General features: G+C 28.9%; 5 protein-coding genes across 5 annotated transcripts; 3 read left to right on the top strand and 2 right to left on the bottom strand.

Annotated features, from left to right (window-relative positions):
• The first annotated feature begins 2,193 nt into the window (after positions 1-2,193).
• Positions 2,194-6,819, top strand: LOC113393311 (paternally-expressed gene 3 protein-like). The gene is made up of 4 exons (XM_026630128.2): positions 2,194-2,333; positions 2,612-3,811; positions 6,265-6,364; positions 6,606-6,819. Exons 1-4 carry the CDS (start codon positions 2,325-2,327, stop codon positions 6,716-6,718), a joined length of 1,422 nt encoding a protein of 473 aa, XP_026485913.2. The 5' UTR covers positions 2,194-2,324; the 3' UTR covers positions 6,719-6,819.
• A 525-nt stretch (positions 6,820-7,344) lies between these two features.
• LOC113393318 (peroxisome biogenesis factor 2) lies at positions 7,345-10,944 on the bottom strand. The gene is made up of 5 exons (XM_026630135.2): positions 10,760-10,944; positions 10,603-10,680; positions 9,744-10,169; positions 9,371-9,592; positions 7,345-7,494 (listed from the first exon to the last, which is right to left on the bottom strand). The coding sequence occupies exons 1-5, from the start codon at positions 10,790-10,792 to the stop codon at positions 7,414-7,416; spliced, it is 840 nt and encodes a 279-aa protein (XP_026485920.1). The 5' UTR covers positions 10,793-10,944; the 3' UTR covers positions 7,345-7,413.
• Positions 10,945-11,180: 236 nt separating this feature from the next.
• Positions 11,181-12,520, top strand: LOC113393263 (chromatin modification-related protein MEAF6). Its single transcript, XM_026630057.2, has 4 exons — positions 11,181-11,492; positions 11,574-11,777; positions 11,849-11,885; positions 11,957-12,520. The coding sequence occupies exons 1-4, from the start codon at positions 11,352-11,354 to the stop codon at positions 12,391-12,393; spliced, it is 819 nt and encodes a 272-aa protein (XP_026485842.1). The 5' UTR covers positions 11,181-11,351; the 3' UTR covers positions 12,394-12,520.
• LOC113393262 (osteopetrosis-associated transmembrane protein 1) lies at positions 12,268-13,961 on the bottom strand. The gene is made up of 5 exons (XM_026630054.2): positions 13,765-13,961; positions 13,380-13,681; positions 12,939-13,165; positions 12,688-12,859; positions 12,268-12,612 (listed from the first exon to the last, which is right to left on the bottom strand). The coding sequence occupies exons 1-5, from the start codon at positions 13,854-13,856 to the stop codon at positions 12,560-12,562; spliced, it is 846 nt and encodes a 281-aa protein (XP_026485839.2). The 5' UTR covers positions 13,857-13,961; the 3' UTR covers positions 12,268-12,559.
• Positions 13,962-14,801: 840 nt separating this feature from the next.
• LOC113393221 (gonadal protein gdl) lies at positions 14,802-16,167 on the top strand. The gene is made up of 4 exons (XM_026630003.2): positions 14,802-15,064; positions 15,133-15,293; positions 15,367-15,500; positions 15,988-16,167. Exons 1-4 carry the CDS (start codon positions 14,973-14,975, stop codon positions 16,120-16,122), a joined length of 522 nt encoding a protein of 173 aa, XP_026485788.1. The 5' UTR covers positions 14,802-14,972; the 3' UTR covers positions 16,123-16,167.
• Positions 16,168-17,039: the final 872 nt, after the last annotated feature.

The following is a 17,039-nucleotide window of genomic DNA, read 5'->3' as shown; positions in this document are numbered from 1 at the left end:
AATTAATTTGTGACAATTTTAATATTTTGTATTTAGTAAGTAATAGTTATTAGTATATAAATTAAATTTAAAAAAAGAACTCTTGAGTTTATCTATATCAAAAATATACATTTCGAAATATACTATTTTTATTTTCATTGAAGTATTGAGAACGATGTAATAGATCACAAGTAACTTCATGTAACATTAAATTAAGGCTGTGATAGTAACAATGCGTAAATAAATGCTGCTGAGGCCAATATTAATAACAAAAAGTATTTAAAATATTATATAATTATTTTTTTAAATCTGATGCATGAGATATGAAATATGATTGACAACAATGATTTTGTGTTAATATGAGATTGACAGTTATTCTTTAATTTTATGTAATCGTGACTGTACCACACAACGTTAATAATTGATTGTAAACTATCATATCAACAAAATATATTCGTCGAATTTTCTCAGATCGATTCGAAAATACAATAATGAGAAAGAGTAGTTCTTCCGTGTTAAATAAAGATTTTGATTATGACTTATTTTATTATACGATTTATTAGAACTTTCCTTGCTATTGTTACAAAGGTTATATAAATATTTTGTGAGATATTTTATGAATGTACAGTCATTTTAATAAAAATTTACAATTTAACACGTACGGTTTATTAAGTTCACTTATTTATGTGTTTGATAATTGGTAAAATAAGCGGTTGTGCTAAATTAATTGATGTACATATATTCTAGCCTACTATTACAGCCCGTAGCTATTCTCAAGGCTTGAATATAACAAATCCCAGACAATTGCATTGTTAATTAAATAACCTCAAATAACTTAACTCATATCAATCGGACGTATCATTTTATTGCCAAACTATATCATAGAATATTTTGTAACTATATTCAACGCAATAAAATGTATTTAGAGTAAATACTTAAATAAAGGCTTAATTTATAGAACGCTTTTATATAAAAAACATGCAAGTAATCAATAAACTAATAATGGCAATAACAATAAAACTAACTAAAAAAAATATTTCTCAAGAAAAACATAAGAATACAACTGATATTTATATTTTAGAACAATTATATTTTATTGTATTATATAACAGTGTAAGTACAGTTTTAAATATTTAAAATCAAATGTAGGCTACATTTGTAATCCAGTAAATATCGTACTGCTGGGTAAAGACTTCCTATTCTCTTAAGAATTAGAGCTTAATCAAATATGCCGCTTTACAGCGGTTTAATTATTTTTTTCGTTTTTTTAATTACTAGGATGTTCTTTACCTTTCATAATTGCTTGACTAGATGTAGAATCGACTAAGTGCCATGATATATTTTTTTATAAGAACACCATTTTCCAGTACAAAAAAGTAATGTTTTATATCTCGAATAAAATAATAAAATAAAATAAAAAAATATACAAATTTTACACTAAATAAGAAAAACATAGACTTCGTAACATTCACTGAATGTATATTTACACAACAGTCACATATTTTAACATGTAAATTAATTTGAAATTATTATATAATATAATATAGGAAATAAGAAAGAAATTATTCATATTAATATATATATTTTTAAATGGGTACAGTTAAGTATATAGGTATAGTAAACGGGTATGTGATAATTTTTGGAATTTATTCAAAAAGTCTATTCCGAAAAGTCGATTTAGTTATTTATTAAAAAAATAATAATATTGACGACTCTAATATTATTAGAATAATCAACAAACTCTTTAAATTACTGGACTTCTTATTTATATAATAAAGAAACAAATTAAAAAAATACATATAGACAAGTACAAGCAATGTGAAAAATGCATTTAACGGGATGTCATAAATTTCAAGGTACCACCACAGTGGAATGTAAATTCTACTGCGAAGAAACGACAAAAAACTTAGTAGTATACAAAATACTCAATAGAACTTTTCATCAATCATATATTATTATATAATAATATATACTTTAAATTAAAATAAATAAACATAAAACAAACATAACAATAAGCAACGATTTCTTTTAAGCAAGCTTCCGTTATATTCTATAACTATAATTTATTGATAAATTTACATATGCATATCAATTATAATAAATAAACTCAGTGAGGTAAATCTGCACAAAGTTATATCCTATAAGCCGCGCCCACGGTACTGGCGGCGAATGTGAAAAAGTGTGACCCGTTCTTACACATATGAGTTTACTATATAAGACTTTGCGGGTTCGCTTTGCTCTCATTTCAAATTACGCTTTGCTAAACACAATTAGTTCTCAAATTGTGCTAACACGTGATATGTTTTGTGATTTTTATTAACAGTGAAGTTTGACAATAATACACTATGAAGTCGGTAAGTACTTTGAGATTGAACAAAATTAATTAATTATGTAGGTTTTATCAAGTTCGATGCAAACTGAGTGCGCGTTGAATTCGTTTGTACAGCCTTAGTCATCAAGCCGTAATGTAGAGTTAAACAGAATTTATTACATAAAATACCGTGTACAATCACCGCAAAGAGTATTGTAATCCTAATGACATTTTAGAAACCTAAATTTTGTAACACTACTTGAAATTCAACTTAAAACTTAAAAAAATATATTTTAGTTTAAAAATATTTTCCTGTTTCAGATAATATTGATAGCTGTTGTTTGCATTTCAAATGCACTTGCTTATCACGATCCTGACTTAAACTACCATTTAAGCCAACTGCAGAACGTTGAGGGTTGTAACGACAACGGCTATTCATACCCGACCCCGGCAGTGCAATTGTCATTAACAGACGTAAAAGCGACAACAGCTCCAAGACTAATTGAATCAGCTTCATTGTCTTCATCAAATGCATACAAAAGTGCTAACGAATACTCACAATCGGTTCTATTTCAAGCTGCTGCACCAAAAGTAACCTACCAAGCGCAACCAACAGTCTCATACCAAGCACAACCAACATTTTCGTATCAAGCACCAATAGCTATACAAGATGCCACCGCCCTTAACGCAGAATATACGGCTCAAAGAGAAGAACACGGATATGCTACCTCAGCAGGATTATCTTCTTCCGCAGTGGGAACAATAATTCCTCAAGCTACATACAATCAAGCACCGATCATTGCCAAAATTACCGCTGCACCTTTGCAAACTAAATTTACTTTAGCTCCCGCCAAGACTACATACGTGTCTCAAAATTCAGTCTCACAACAATCATCATATTCGACTGGATCTTTAGCAAAACAATCACTAAACTCTTTCACCCACTCTGTTGGGCCAGTTGTATCCCAGGTTTATGCTGCTCCTAGAGCCAGTTACGCAACATCAGACGCTTTGAAGACCCAATCTCAATCTCAATATGTAGCTCCAGCCTATGCAATCAATCAGTATAACCAAATCCCAGCTAACACTTATTCTGTGGCCGCGCAAGCCTATAGAGCACCAGCTGTTTCTCAATACTCCACATATTCTGTTTCACATAATGCTGCCCCAGCTCAGTATGCAGCACCGGCCTTGACCAAATACGCTGCTTCTAATGTAGCTCAATACTCTGCACCAGCTATTCAATATTCAACCTCAGCAGCATCACAATATTCAGTACCTTTAACAACTCATTATTCAGCACCTACCGTCACTCAATACTCCGCACCGGTAGTTGCTCAGTACTCTGCCCCAGCAGTAACACAGCAAGCCACACATATATCCCAATACTCTGCACCAGCAGTCGCACAACAATCAATAGCGCATGTAGCAGCACCAGCAATATCTGTGTCTTCAGCAGCACAATACGCAGCAGGACAACATGCTGTTAAAAATGTCCATAGAGAATTCGTGGAAAATTATGTAAGTAACACTTTTTTAAATAATTGCTAAACAAGTTTAACGTATCAATTTGACACAGACTTATTTACACCGATAAAACGTGTTTTATTTAACCCTACGGGGTATTTCTATGTGTGTTGCATCATATGCAGCAATTGATAACGTAATTCAAAACGATTTCAAGTGAACACGAACGAGTTCCGTGACATCGTACTTGATTGGTCTCAATTTAAAAAAAGTAAATAATTAATTTTGATACACATAATCTTTGTTTTACTTGTAACAGAGATTAGGTATATCAACTACTTAGTATTCGTAATAATCGCTTTTATTGTTATTTATATGAACTACCGAGGTTACATAGTGGGTTGGTAGTACAGAGATAATCGTGACCAAGACTAGGTTGATTAGTAATAATAAAGTTATAATCAAATCCGGTAAATATTTTTATGGATTAGAACAACGATATTTAAATCAATATCACACCATCTAATTAATTTGAAGGAAGTAATATTTTCAATTCTGTTTATTTTCTGTCGGTAATACTCAACTCGTTTTCTTATAAAGAACAATATAATTTTGCAAACAAAATACATATTACAATACAATAAAGTAAAGAAAAAATATATAAATGTTTCCTATGAAATGTATTTCGTAATAAATGATGAAATAACGTTTGAAGTTCAGATATGATTGTCAAAGCTTTCAATGAAAAGATATTCAGTGAATTCTCTAAATGAAATAACCTACTTGAAGTTAATGGTCCTTTCTAAAATTGTGCCCGTAATATTACCCCTCTTTGCGCTACAACAGCACGCTATATATTTATTTACATATTATCATTTAAACTTAATCACAAACAACATAAATAAAAATAATAATATAATAATTAATCCTTAAACTGTATCGAACTGATGAACTGATTTTAGTATGGTTTAGTTTAATCTTTACCTTAATGGGCTTGTGATTTTGAGCAAGTGCCTACACATTGACCACGTAAGTGTTAATTAAGATAAGAAAAAATCAATGTGGCTAATAATAATTTCTCATTAAAATTATCTATTATTATATGGTGAGCTTTTTAAAAAAAATGTACTACCACGTTAGAAAGAAAAAATCCAATTTTTTTCACATATTTAGCTCATTACCTTTCGAAAGTCATAGTTTACCTTCTTTTATAATGACTGTAACAATGTACTGCAGATTTTGATGTTCATGTATATATATTCAACTAATAGATAACAAATCTAATCAAAAATCAAGTTTAAACAAAGCTAATCCTCCTCCCATTAGTTCGAATGTCTCCAACGCAATTACATATTACAGACAAGGCAATTCAATTTCCATTCAGAGCCCAAAATTTAAAAAACGGGACATTCTATACGGTCAAGATAATATCCCTTAAAAATACAAAATTATGTTTTAACAAGACAACTTTAACTTTACAAAAACCAATACAAATTAAGCCATTCAAATTACGCAAATATTAAACAAATCAAAAAGGTCAGACAGACAGTTTACTTGAACTATAGTTTTCATAAGGTGTTCGGCACGCAACTAGATTGTAACTTTATTTAACAGAAGCCATTATTATTAAATTAGTCTGCGGAATTAATTATCTCCGTTATTACTTTCACAATTTATCGCTGATAGACCAACATCATTTTCTGAAACCACAAATCTGTTACTTCGTCCACTTACTGTTCTAGAAAGAGAAACATGAGCTTTAAAGACAACCGAGGACTATTTATTACAAAACTAATTTAAAGGTGATTTGTTACGATTTATATTTAATCGTGATTAAAGATTTTCACGAGCCAATAATGGTGTGAACGTTTTATATCTTGACATTGAAGTCAGAAGATTTTGTTGTGTTTCAATATAATAATATACTTAACTACGTCGCATTTTTGTTTTAATAAAAAAAAAGTTTTTATATAAATGGACCAACCAATCGTAACTATGGGTCACTAACGACTACTTACACAACAATACGAAGTATTGCTATTTGGCGGTAGAGCCTATGATGTGTGGGTGATATATACCCAGAAGGGCTCGCATTAGGCCCTACCAATAAGTTACAAGTCCTACAACCAATATTTTCGTATTATTCAAATAAATAATATAATGTAGGAAGAATCTAATAGAGAATGCGAATTTAAATACTTGCTCTACCTTGATATATAACTAAACTCTACATTATTACCGACAAAAATAAGCTTTTATAAACTTTGCAATTACAATCGAAAAATGAGGAATCGATATTTTTATTTTTTTATGTGGTTAGAACGGTTTGAACATCTTGCAAAAGTGTTTCAATAATTTTATGACATTTCATAAAGTCTCCTCATTTATGGTCTTCGTTATTAATCTACTTTATATTCAAACTAAGAAATATATATATATATGGATACAAGCAAATCACATCTTATAATTTTGTTTTTATTTAATATAAAATTCCATTCGTCTTGCAGGATGCGCACCCTCGTTACGCGTTCGAATATGGAGTAAACGATCCTCACACTGGCGATATCAAGCAACAGAAAGAGCAACGCGATGGCGATGTTGTAAAAGGTTTGTATATCCTTATTTATAAACGCATCTTAAAGGATCTAGATTAACCGAATAATAAATTACAAGTATCATAATTCATCAGGAAATATACGGTAGACGTGACTATCTAAAATGAAATCTAGGTTGACAGTAGTCAAATACTAACGACGTTATACTGAGAATAATTAAACAGCGCTAAATCCTTTCGCTGTCTTCTGAATTAAACATGTACTTTATATAGATGTTGTGTTTATTTAACCAGGTCAGTACTCCTTGGTGGAACCGGACGGCTCGGTGCGTACGGTGGACTACATCGCCGATTGGGAGACCGGTTTTCATGCAAACGTTCACAATAGCAAAGACAACAAACATTAGACATTCATTAAGAAATACTTAAGTTACCGATACCTTTTACTATATTGAAGTTAACCTGACACCAGTCATTTAATTTTTTCCGACCTTGCCCTGTAATTCTTCGTACATGGCTTACATGTAATACGTGTTGCGAATGTTGCAATTTAAAAAAACGATTTAATATTTTTTTTATGATTCGAAATTTAAATTTTTGTTACATGTATATAATATTTTTAAAATATTTTTTTTTAATATGTTAGAGACTACAATTCAGCAACTTGTTAAAATAGTTTACAGTACGTTCAATATGTCTGCTATGAACTTCAAACGGCCTCTCTTATCCATTTGTGCCATAGAGTATAGTAAATGTAACGCTTATAATAGGTAAATAGTGTGTAGTTTTCTATTGTAAAAATATTTTTAGTGTGAATAAAATTGTTAAAAAATTCTGTAGGGAAACAAATAACATACTTTCTCACATGTACATGAAATAAATCATTTATTTAGGCTAAAAATTAGCATTTCATTAAAATTCATAAATTAAAAGTAATTTAAAAAAAATGAAGTCTGAGAATTGTAAATATTGTATAAATTTTTATAACCCTGCTTATGTAGTTAATATTCAATATTAATAAAAAGCGCAAGAATTAAATATATTATTTTATTTAATATCACAATGTACTCTTCATCCATTTTATATAAAACCCTTCTTCCATTTACACGATATACTTCGTAACCTCCTTCCCATTGTAGTAGCACTTTGGACAAGCGAAGTCTGGATCGGCAGTCTTGTTAGCCTGTTATTGAAAAAAAAAACATCCTTACAGTAGCCGAACATTACGTATGAATAATGCTATTAAAAATTAATAATAAATTACACTTAATAGCACGCGAGCTCTGATTGATTTATACGGGAGCAGACCCAGCGGGTGGTCGTCTAAATGAGGCCCGTTTCAAAAATGTATAACATTGCAAGTATAAATAAATATATTGTGATTAATTATATATTAATTAAAACATAATAAGTATTTGCGAGTAAAATCATGTAACTAATTAATTTTAAAGTAGGAAAAATAAACTGTCAAAAAAAACGACAGGTGCGAGGTGTTCTAGATGTGAATACGGCGCACACGCCTAATGGTTGTGGCTATATATAGATAGAGATTTATGCTATATTGACAATTCAATTACCATGGCCTGATAATAAATAACTGGATAGTATGTTTCTATATTGCATAAGTACAGGGTCTTTAATAACTACTTCTTACTTACTAATACATAATTAGGTACATACATCATTGATTTTGTTAGCGATTTAATTTAAAAAAAAAATGGAAGCTTAGAGCCATATCAAACATCCGAGTATGAAATAATATGTATGATTATCTGACCTATATATTATATCATTCTCTCTCTATGTGTAATATATATCTCTCTCTTTCCAAAATAAATATAAATCAAAATATGAAAATATAAATCAGACGTTTTTAATAACAAAGATAATTATTATTATTTCGTTTATATAAAGCATCTTGTATAATAATTCAAAAAAAGAACGACAGAACCGAGTGTAAATTATTAAGCGTTATACTTTTTTTTTTGTCATGTCAATCTTTGAACCTCTTATCTTTCCGTACCATCTTACGCACACGTTTTTTAACACGTAACACATACCATTACATTTTATGTCATTGGACATTGAGACTGTACTCAAAACGTATTAAGTTGTCTAACCAGTTGTATCTTATAATACCGCACGAGAAAGCGAAAGCACAGCGTCATTACTGCGAGGGTTTTCTCATTTTGCAGCACATGACTAATCGACTGCCGTGTAAAGCACACAGCCGCCTTTAATAATTCTTAATGAATCGTCATACTAGTAACAACCCATAAACGTCCTATTGCGAAGCTAAGTTTTCCTCCTCTTAAGGACTGCTTACTTTTACTTACTTGTGACGTCATATAATAACGCGTGCCAATAAAGAAGGCATGTTCAATGCCCGAAAGGACCTACGTTGATATGGACAACAAAAACGTAGAAATAAATTCGTATTAAGCTAACTTTTATAATTTTGTTAAATTGATAAGTTCTATTTTAGGCGAATAAATAAATAAGTTGTTCATAATAAAATAGTTTTCCATGTTTTAATACATTAATCACTATGTTTAACGATTAGTTTATTATTATCATAAGAGTTTTATTCATATGATTTATAAAAATTATTAGCAATTAAGAGTAACATGAAAAGTACAAAGAAGAAAACTATAAATGTTTTTCTAACCGTAAAAACGCTACAGATGCGAATAGTGTGAGATGACTGACATGTAATCGGCCGCCATTTATGAACATTAAAGGCAAGAGTTATATCATAATAATTTATAAGAATTATACAGCCCATAGTAATTTTGTTCACATGTAGCTGTGGTAAATTGCCTCGGGTTGCATTAAATTACTGTTGTTTATATTTAAAAAAATATATATATAATTTAGTAAGAAATGCTAGAACCGCTTAGCTTATAACTTGGCAGTATTACGAGTGAATGAACACTCTAAGATTATGGGGGGAAATATTAACGAAAAACCTGCAACAGATTATAAATATATGAAAATATCAAAGAAACAGTTTTAACAGTTTCCTATGCATAAAGTTATTAAGGCTCAGATAAACTCACCATTAAACAGTAGTAACAAAATATATGTGAACATCCCATAACATGTGGAAGAATTGGTTTGTCCGAACAACATGCACATGTTGTATGTATAGTCATATTTGCAGTGCTAGATGTAGCACTTGGACCTGTATGATTTCTCCACCACATATATTTCAATGCTTTTGTCATTCTTTGCCTTAATCCAAACATGTTTACCAAAGAAAGAACTGTACCTATTAACTCCTGTAAATATATTTTAACAATTAGAATATACTCTATATTTATAGTTAACATTTTGTCTAAAATGTTAACTATAAATATACTGCAATAATATTAATAAGGATGTTAAATGCATAAGTTTCAATATAAATTAATAAACATATTTTATACTCACTATAAGATTATGCCACAAAAGTTCACGAGTCCACGAGAAATCTGTTAAATCTTCTCTTGTAAGTTTATCTGCTGTTAATTGAAGACCAAGTATGAAATCAATAAGAGCTGGGTGCTTGCCACTATTTACAAACTGTAGGAAATTCAATATATCTCCAACTAACTGGAATGTTTCCATTTTTGAAAGGAAATTTTGTATCTTTGTATTTGACGTGAAGCTATACATAGCTCTTTCTCTAAAATACTTTAAGGCTATGCAATATAAAAAATACCAATACAATTTACTTTTAGAAATATTCTCTGTTTTATATTTAAGGGACAACATCTGTTGACCAAAAGTGCAGTTTTTATCATATACTGAATTTTTGAATATCCATGTTCGAATGAGGAGCTCAACTTCAGGAAGAATTGGTTGCAATATTCCAGGCTGAAAATGAAATACTTTCTTATAACACAATATGATTTTTAAATTCATATTCTACTCTTAATTATACTTTCAATTTAATCTCTCAAAATGACTTACAGTCATAGTACATACAAGTATAGTTACACATAATACACACATAATTTATAGTTGGGATACATAGTGGCCCATTTTTACACTTAACAAACAAGTTTGTATTAGTTAGATTAATAGATATTATCTATACATTAAGTTCAAAGCTATGACTGGTTCGAAAAGTGACTGTCTGTGCCCTTCTGAGTTTTCACGACCCTATTTATTTGTTTAAAATTAATCATATGTTGCTCAGCTATAATAAAATCATTATCAGGAATCTCGCATGACAAATCTTGCCTTATTGTGTTACAAAAAAAATCTGTAAATATATAATTGGAGTAGACATCCAAAATAATATTACCTCAAAATACTTTGTAGCCTGAAAAAGCAATTGCTTAAATAACTCTTCTAGTTCATTATCTAATTGAATAGAATCCAACTGTAATTGAAAATAAAACACAGATGAGTAAAAAATATATTTAGCATTACATCTCATTTGATTTATACTATAATCATACTTGTGTCACTCGAGGTATATATGTTAACGACATATTTCTTTTAATTCAAGCCTTATGTTGCATCAAACCTTTATGTTCATTTCAAACCGGGATCTATATTAGTGTTTCGTATTCATGGACCTGAAAATTTTAATTGATATTTTCTTATCATATTGTTGACAAAAATGATAGTGTATCAAATTGTCAATTTGACACTTGTGTTTCTTTCCTCTTTCAAAAAGTAATCAAATCTAAAATACAAATATCAACTGAGCATATAAACGCAATAATATATGATAAATCACAAAATTAATCAATCCTAGAATACAGGTTTTTCAAAAATATTTTCTAAAATATAGATACATAGTATACAAAAAATAATTTTGTAAAAACGGTTTAATCTGTGCTAAAATGGTTATGGTAACTGTCAACTGTCAATATCGAACAAGGAATGACATCATTGTTCACTAAAAAAAAGTTAGAACAAGAACTGATAACTCGGTTGTAAATATATATTTAATAGTGACTAAACTTTATTCCATTTAAAGCTTTATTAAATTGTCAATTTAAGTGTTATGGAAGCTTAAAACAGAGGAATAAAAAAGGCAACGAAATGGTTGTTTCACCGCAAAGCCCTGCTAGCGAAACCCAAAGCGTTCAAGTAAAAAAAATCAATATGGCGTCCAAACAAACTTCAGTGGCGGACACCAGAGCTGAATTAGCTGAATTAGTAAAGAGAAAAGCAGAGGTCGCTGTACGTGTTTTGAAAAATAGGGAATACATTAAAATTTATTTTCAATACATTAAATAAATAGTTTATAATTATTTTTTTTAGGAAACTTTGGCCAATTTGGAGCGCCAAATATATGCTTTTGAAGGTTCATATTTGGAAGATACACAACTCTATGGAAATATTATACGAGGTTGGGATAGATACCTAGCAACTAACAAAAGTACAAACTCTAAGGCAGACAAAAGAAATAGAAAATTTAAAGAAGCAGAGAGACTCTTTTCAAAGTCTTCCATTACATCGATGGCTGTAAGATAAAAAACTAACATTCATTTACCTTTTTAAGACTATGACAATTAAACATAATGAATTTATTTCAGGCTGTCAGTGGTCTCGTAGATCCCGCTGAGGCAAAAAGTAAGTATTTACTAAGATTTAAATTATATTATAAAAGTGTAAGAATTATTTTAATTTGTATTAATTTTTAGATGAAAGAAATAGTGAAACTGAATCTCAAACAAATGAAGACTCATCTGATACACAAATTAGTACTGGCATGATTGGTAATTTAAATCATACTACAATTCACGGCTCAACAGAAAGTATTGCATCTAAACCTTCAGGCAAACAACACACTAATGGTGGCATTGAAAAGAGCCTCAACAGTGCACTGACTAAGCAAAGTATGTCACAGAAAATTGCTACCTCATCTAACGTACTTCAAAAAACTTTTGGAAATGACAATAAAATGCTATCAGCTGTGGGTCTAGATAGCAGACCAAGCACACCAAAAGATAAAGATAGTGGAATTGGTTTATTAAATAAGGGTGATACAACACCTAACTCCTTAAAACATAAATTATCAAATAGTAGTAATAACAGTAACATAAAAAAGAACAATAATAAAAAAGCAAGACATAGATAGTCTAATTAAATGTTAATACATTTTCAAGTGTACAAGTTACTTACTATCCAGAGGTTTTACTGTGCCTTTGGATACTTTAAATGTTTTCATTCAATGAATGGACAAATAAAAGTACTGTAACATTTTATATTTTACTTATTTCCTTTATTGTATATTATAATATAACCTAGTCATTTCTTCCATTAATTGACCTCAAAATAGTTTGTTTAAATCTTGATTCTGTAAAATAAATTATATAAGTTTACAACTGGAATTTGACTATAAATTTATTTTTTTGTTACATTATATACTCACGCTTAAGCACATTAGGTAAATCTCTGATTGGTCCACAAAAGCGCACTGTTAAATAGTATATTAATGGCAAGATAGCTATTATTCCTGCACAACACAAAAATACTACTTCTGGTTTTTTCCTCAATTTACAGCAATTAAGATTTTTACTCCAAATATACCTTGTTGCATTCATCTGAAAACAATATACAAATACAAGATGAAAATATAGTGTATGAATTACAAACTTAAATGCTACAAGAGAAATTCCATACAGAGTCCACTATGTCCATACAAACACTGTCAACACCAATTGAATCTGAACTTAAGGTTTTGTAGAAATTATCCAATTGCATGTAGGACTGTATACATCTATTGCAAACTTCAGTGTTATCAGGATCCATATTTTTTACAATACAATCCATAGTATCATTAGTCATTTTATAAAAGCGTATTGTATCATTTTTAAGGGATGGTTTTCCTTGAATCCAATCAAAGCAACCTTAAAATATGAAAAATGGATAACTTAAACACTTTATCGTAACATTAAAATACAGCAAATATGAACCAAAGAACAGCAACTTGTTTACCAAGTATTACAATAAAATTTTATTACAAAATTGTTATTCTTGTTCTAGTGAAATAGTACTTTATAAACAAATAATATATACTATTTCCATTTCTGAGGAAGTCAATTGCAATAAATGGATAAATACCATTACAGTTCCCTTTGTTCCATATGGATAGAATATTGTCATGATATTCTTGAACTGCATTTAATCTGTCTTGTGAAATAAAAATAGATCTACAAGAAGTTCCATTTATCGTTGTGTTCAATAATTCTTCGTATTTATCTCGAAATGTCACGTATTTTTCGACACACCTTTCGCATAGGGTTATCGGTTTTGAATTTAAAATCGAACACAAAGTAAAATTTGATGCTTGCTCAGAAAAATCTTGCAATATTTCATAACATTTTTCTGGATTATGTGTAAAATGATTGCTTCCGTTGTACTGTCTAAAAATAATATGTTATTAAGCAACGATAACATGTGTTTTGATAAATTATATTATATTAATTCAACTCATATAGACTCTTACAATATTAAATTGGACTGCAATTTACTATATATTTGATAATCCGCTTTTAAAAAACTTAAAGGACAAAGAACTATAAACATATATTTCAACATTTTCACGTTTTAAGCACTAATATAAATATGGATTATAAAATTATTTTAAACCCTTGTTTTTATGCAATTTTATACAATATTTGGGTCATTGTTGTTTTGAAGTTGAACAATGTCAATGTCAAACTTTAAAATAAATTGGAAATGACTGATGATTAACCGTAACCGACAGAGCTCAATATTATCGGTCAATGCTACATATATAAAACTTGAAAATACTTCGTTTGGTCTTGGTCAAATTAAATTCTAGCAAATAAACACAATCTTATTACTATGATTTGTGGTATTGTCATTGATGAACTGTAAAACTTAAAGGGGTCGTATTTCCAGTTCCATTAACAAAACGAACTTCTGGTGCAACTAGCGTTGCTGTCTATCTGAAAAAGCAGTGTATTTGAATACTACTATCTAACAAAGATTATTTTATGTTTATCGGAACAAGAAGTAACATTTGATAGAACAATAGAACTTTGCCTGCAGAAAATAAGATTATAATTTTATAATAGGGCTTCATCATAAATAATATCGTTGCCGCAACGAAATCTCTGAACCTGTCTGGGTCACCGGGTAATATATGAAATTTTGTCATACTAACGCATTGCAGAATTTGCGAGATCGGGAACTGCAATGTTGTCGCGTACTATCTTGTATATTTATACGAGGGCTTATTTGTTCGTATTTGGCATATCCTTTGATATTTTTCTTCAAGCGTAAAATTATATATGACTAAAAATGAAAATAAAAACCGTAAATATAGTTTCCAAAAAAAAAAAACAATATTATTTCATAAAAAAAAATTTCTTGATCATAAACTCTTTTTAATATGTATACTGCGTCTTGTGTGCAGCTATTATTATTTACTAATTCCGAAGATATTATTAATCTGAAACAAAATACACGTTTTGGAACAACCAAACCTATTTATTGACAAATGAGATGTGCATGTGCCAAAACTCATTAGACATCGACTGTCAAAATCAAAATAAACACAAATATTTTCATTTAAATAGTAAAAACTTAAATTGAATAAGATATTTAATAATAAAATGAAATAATCTAATGTGCATCTAACAATAAAATTAAATTCTAATTATTTTAATGTAAGAGCTGAAAACGAAAATGGAAACACCGGAACAAACTCCTGAAATTTTGCAAAGAAAACTTTACTTTTTGTTAGAACAATTACAAGACATGGCTAGAGAATTACCACCGTAAGTTAGCTTCATCTTTTCCTACTCTTTATTTACTTTATAGTGATACATAATTTATTATATTCCAGAAAATATCAAATGAGAGTGCCTATTGAGTTGCTGTCAGGATTAGCAAATTGTCTTTTAAATGATACAGTTTTCGAAATAGTGAAAGGATTAATGGAAATACAACATGTTACAGAAAAACACTTATTCCAACAAAGACTTCAAATTATTAATAATCATACATGTAATGTAACTTTTTGATATTAAATATAACATAGTTTTATGAGATTATTTTATGTATGTTAGTATTTTTTCAGTGGAAATTCAAGAAATGATTAACACAACACCAAATGCATCACAGCAAGAAATTAAAAGAAATGTATTATTGAAAAGACATAAGGAAGAATTGAAGCAAACTGACATGAAATTAGTTATTCAATTAGATCAAAAAGTAAAGAAGTATTATAAGATTTAATAATTATTTTTAAATCAATTTCATTTAACTCACAATAATTACCTTAAATAGTAGCAGTTTAATTAGATATTTCTTAAGTAAATATTGATATATAGTAGATGAAATTCTATCAGTTAATAGAATTTGTGGGGTCTAGGTATTGAATATCTCAGTTTCTTCTAAAACAAAATTCAATGCAAAACTCATGTTCTATCTTTAAAAAAAAACAAATTAAATTTAATAATACTATAGCCAAAGTCAAGTATCTATAAAATATTCTATAAAATAAATTTAGGTGACAATTATAAATGTAAGTAGTACCAAGTGCTATATAAAGCAAATTTAATTGTTATACTTAAAAACTCATCTTGTCTCACCTAAAAGTTTTGAAACTAAATTTATGATGTTCTATACAATGTCAAATTGACAACTCTGAACTTATAATATAAATTAATTCTTATTGTATTTAATATTTTTGTTGCAGGTAAGCGACCAGCAAGATACATTAGAAAAGGCTGGTGTTCCTGGATTTTATGTTACTAATAAACCCATTGAAATTAAAGTACAAATGTACCTCTTAGACTTTATTTTAAGATTAAGTAAGATGGATATACCATAATTATTATCATATTCCAATAAACAAAATATAATTTATTAAATGGAGCTACTTTATTTACTTGTTTATATTTTTATGATTCTTAATATTTGTTTAATTTTATAACTAAAGCTTTACTAAAAACACTTCAGAAATTCAAGAATTCATGTGCTTAATTTTCTCAATAACATATATTTTATGCTATGGTAAAAAAAGTAACCATTTATATATGTTTTAATAACGTGCAATTCCTGTTTAGAAAAAACTAATATTGAATTTAGCATGGTTATCTTTTTATCAGCCCAACCTGGAATTTCAATCCAAGACTTCAGGATCTGCTGGATTATAAAATACCGGTAAGAATAATTATACGGCAAACTAAATAAAAATAGTCAAATTTTTATTAAACTGATTCATATTAAGAATTTTTGATTAATCACTACACTTATAGTAACATATTTTTTTTAAAACTATACTCAATCACAGCAATTATTACAATTATTGGCAAAAAAAAGATACAAAAATCAATCAAGTCTAAAATGAGACATATTATGTATACTGATTACTTGCAACTCTAAGAAATTCGTAAAGTTAGAAAAAACATTAAAAACAAACGTAAATAAAAGTAAAAGTTATTCAGAAAAAAAACAATAATAAATAAGTAACATAAAACACTAAAGTAACTTCATATTTCTAAGTGTAGGTACTTTTTAATTTATTTAATGAGGAAGGAATGAGTGTAAGTGTGAACACCTTATAAAAATATTGCTTAAAAGTAATCAGGAATTAATAAGGTTTCTCAAAATCTTCAAAAGAAACATTTAGTCCCGGGCTGTATACGACATTATTAACTTCAGACCTATACAATAAGTGCTTTAAAACTACTTTTGCAGATTATCAATATTGATTACATATCTTTGATAACCTATGAGCCGAGATGG

The sequence above is a fragment of the Vanessa tameamea genome, chromosome 6 (assembly GCF_037043105.1).
Source record: "Vanessa tameamea isolate UH-Manoa-2023 chromosome 6, ilVanTame1 primary haplotype, whole genome shotgun sequence".
Lineage (NCBI taxonomy): Eukaryota > Metazoa > Arthropoda > Insecta > Lepidoptera > Nymphalidae > Vanessa > Vanessa tameamea.
This window is presented reverse-complemented; position numbering and strand designations above follow the sequence as displayed.

Excerpts from the sequence above, each read along its gene's own strand:
- LOC113393311 (XM_026630128.2), top strand. Across the intron at positions 3,812-6,264 it reads GAGAATTCGTGGAAAATTAT|GATGCGCACCCTCGTTACGC; the intron begins GTAAGTAACACT and ends TTCGTCTTGCAG. Across the intron at positions 6,365-6,605 it reads CGATGGCGATGTTGTAAAAG|GTCAGTACTCCTTGGTGGAA; the intron begins GTTTGTATATCC and ends TTATTTAACCAG.
- LOC113393318 (XM_026630135.2), bottom strand. The coding sequence starts at position 10,792 with ATGTCGTTAACATATATACCTCGAGTGACACAA. Across the intron at positions 10,170-10,602 it reads AGGCTACAAAGTATTTTGAG|CCTGGAATATTGCAACCAAT; the intron begins GTAATATTATTT and ends TTTCATTTTCAG. Across the intron at positions 7,495-9,370 it reads TTTGTTACTACTGTTTAATG|GCTAACAAGACTGCCGATCC; the intron begins GTGAGTTTATCT and ends TTTCAATAACAG.
- LOC113393263 (XM_026630057.2), top strand. The coding sequence starts at position 11,352 with ATGGTTGTTTCACCGCAAAGCCCTGCTAGCGAAACCCAAAGCGTTCAA. Across the intron at positions 11,493-11,573 it reads AGAGAAAAGCAGAGGTCGCT|GAAACTTTGGCCAATTTGGA; the intron begins GTACGTGTTTTG and ends TATTTTTTTTAG. Across the intron at positions 11,778-11,848 it reads CTTCCATTACATCGATGGCT|GCTGTCAGTGGTCTCGTAGA; the intron begins GTAAGATAAAAA and ends AATTTATTTCAG.
- LOC113393262 (XM_026630054.2), bottom strand. The coding sequence starts at position 13,856 with ATGTTGAAATATATGTTTATAGTTCTTTGTCCTTTAAGTTTTTTAAAA. Across the intron at positions 12,860-12,938 it reads GTATGGACATAGTGGACTCT|ATGAATGCAACAAGGTATAT; the intron begins GTATGGAATTTC and ends TATTGTTTTCAG. Across the intron at positions 12,613-12,687 it reads TTTACCTAATGTGCTTAAGC|AATCAAGATTTAAACAAACT; the intron begins GTGAGTATATAA and ends TTTATTTTACAG.
- LOC113393221 (XM_026630003.2), top strand. The coding sequence starts at position 14,973 with ATGGAAACACCGGAACAAACTCCTGAAATTTTGCAAAGAAAACTTTAC. Across the intron at positions 15,294-15,366 it reads AATTATTAATAATCATACAT|TGGAAATTCAAGAAATGATT; the intron begins GTAATGTAACTT and ends GTATTTTTTCAG. Across the intron at positions 15,501-15,987 it reads TTATTCAATTAGATCAAAAA|GTAAGCGACCAGCAAGATAC; the intron begins GTAAAGAAGTAT and ends TTTTTGTTGCAG.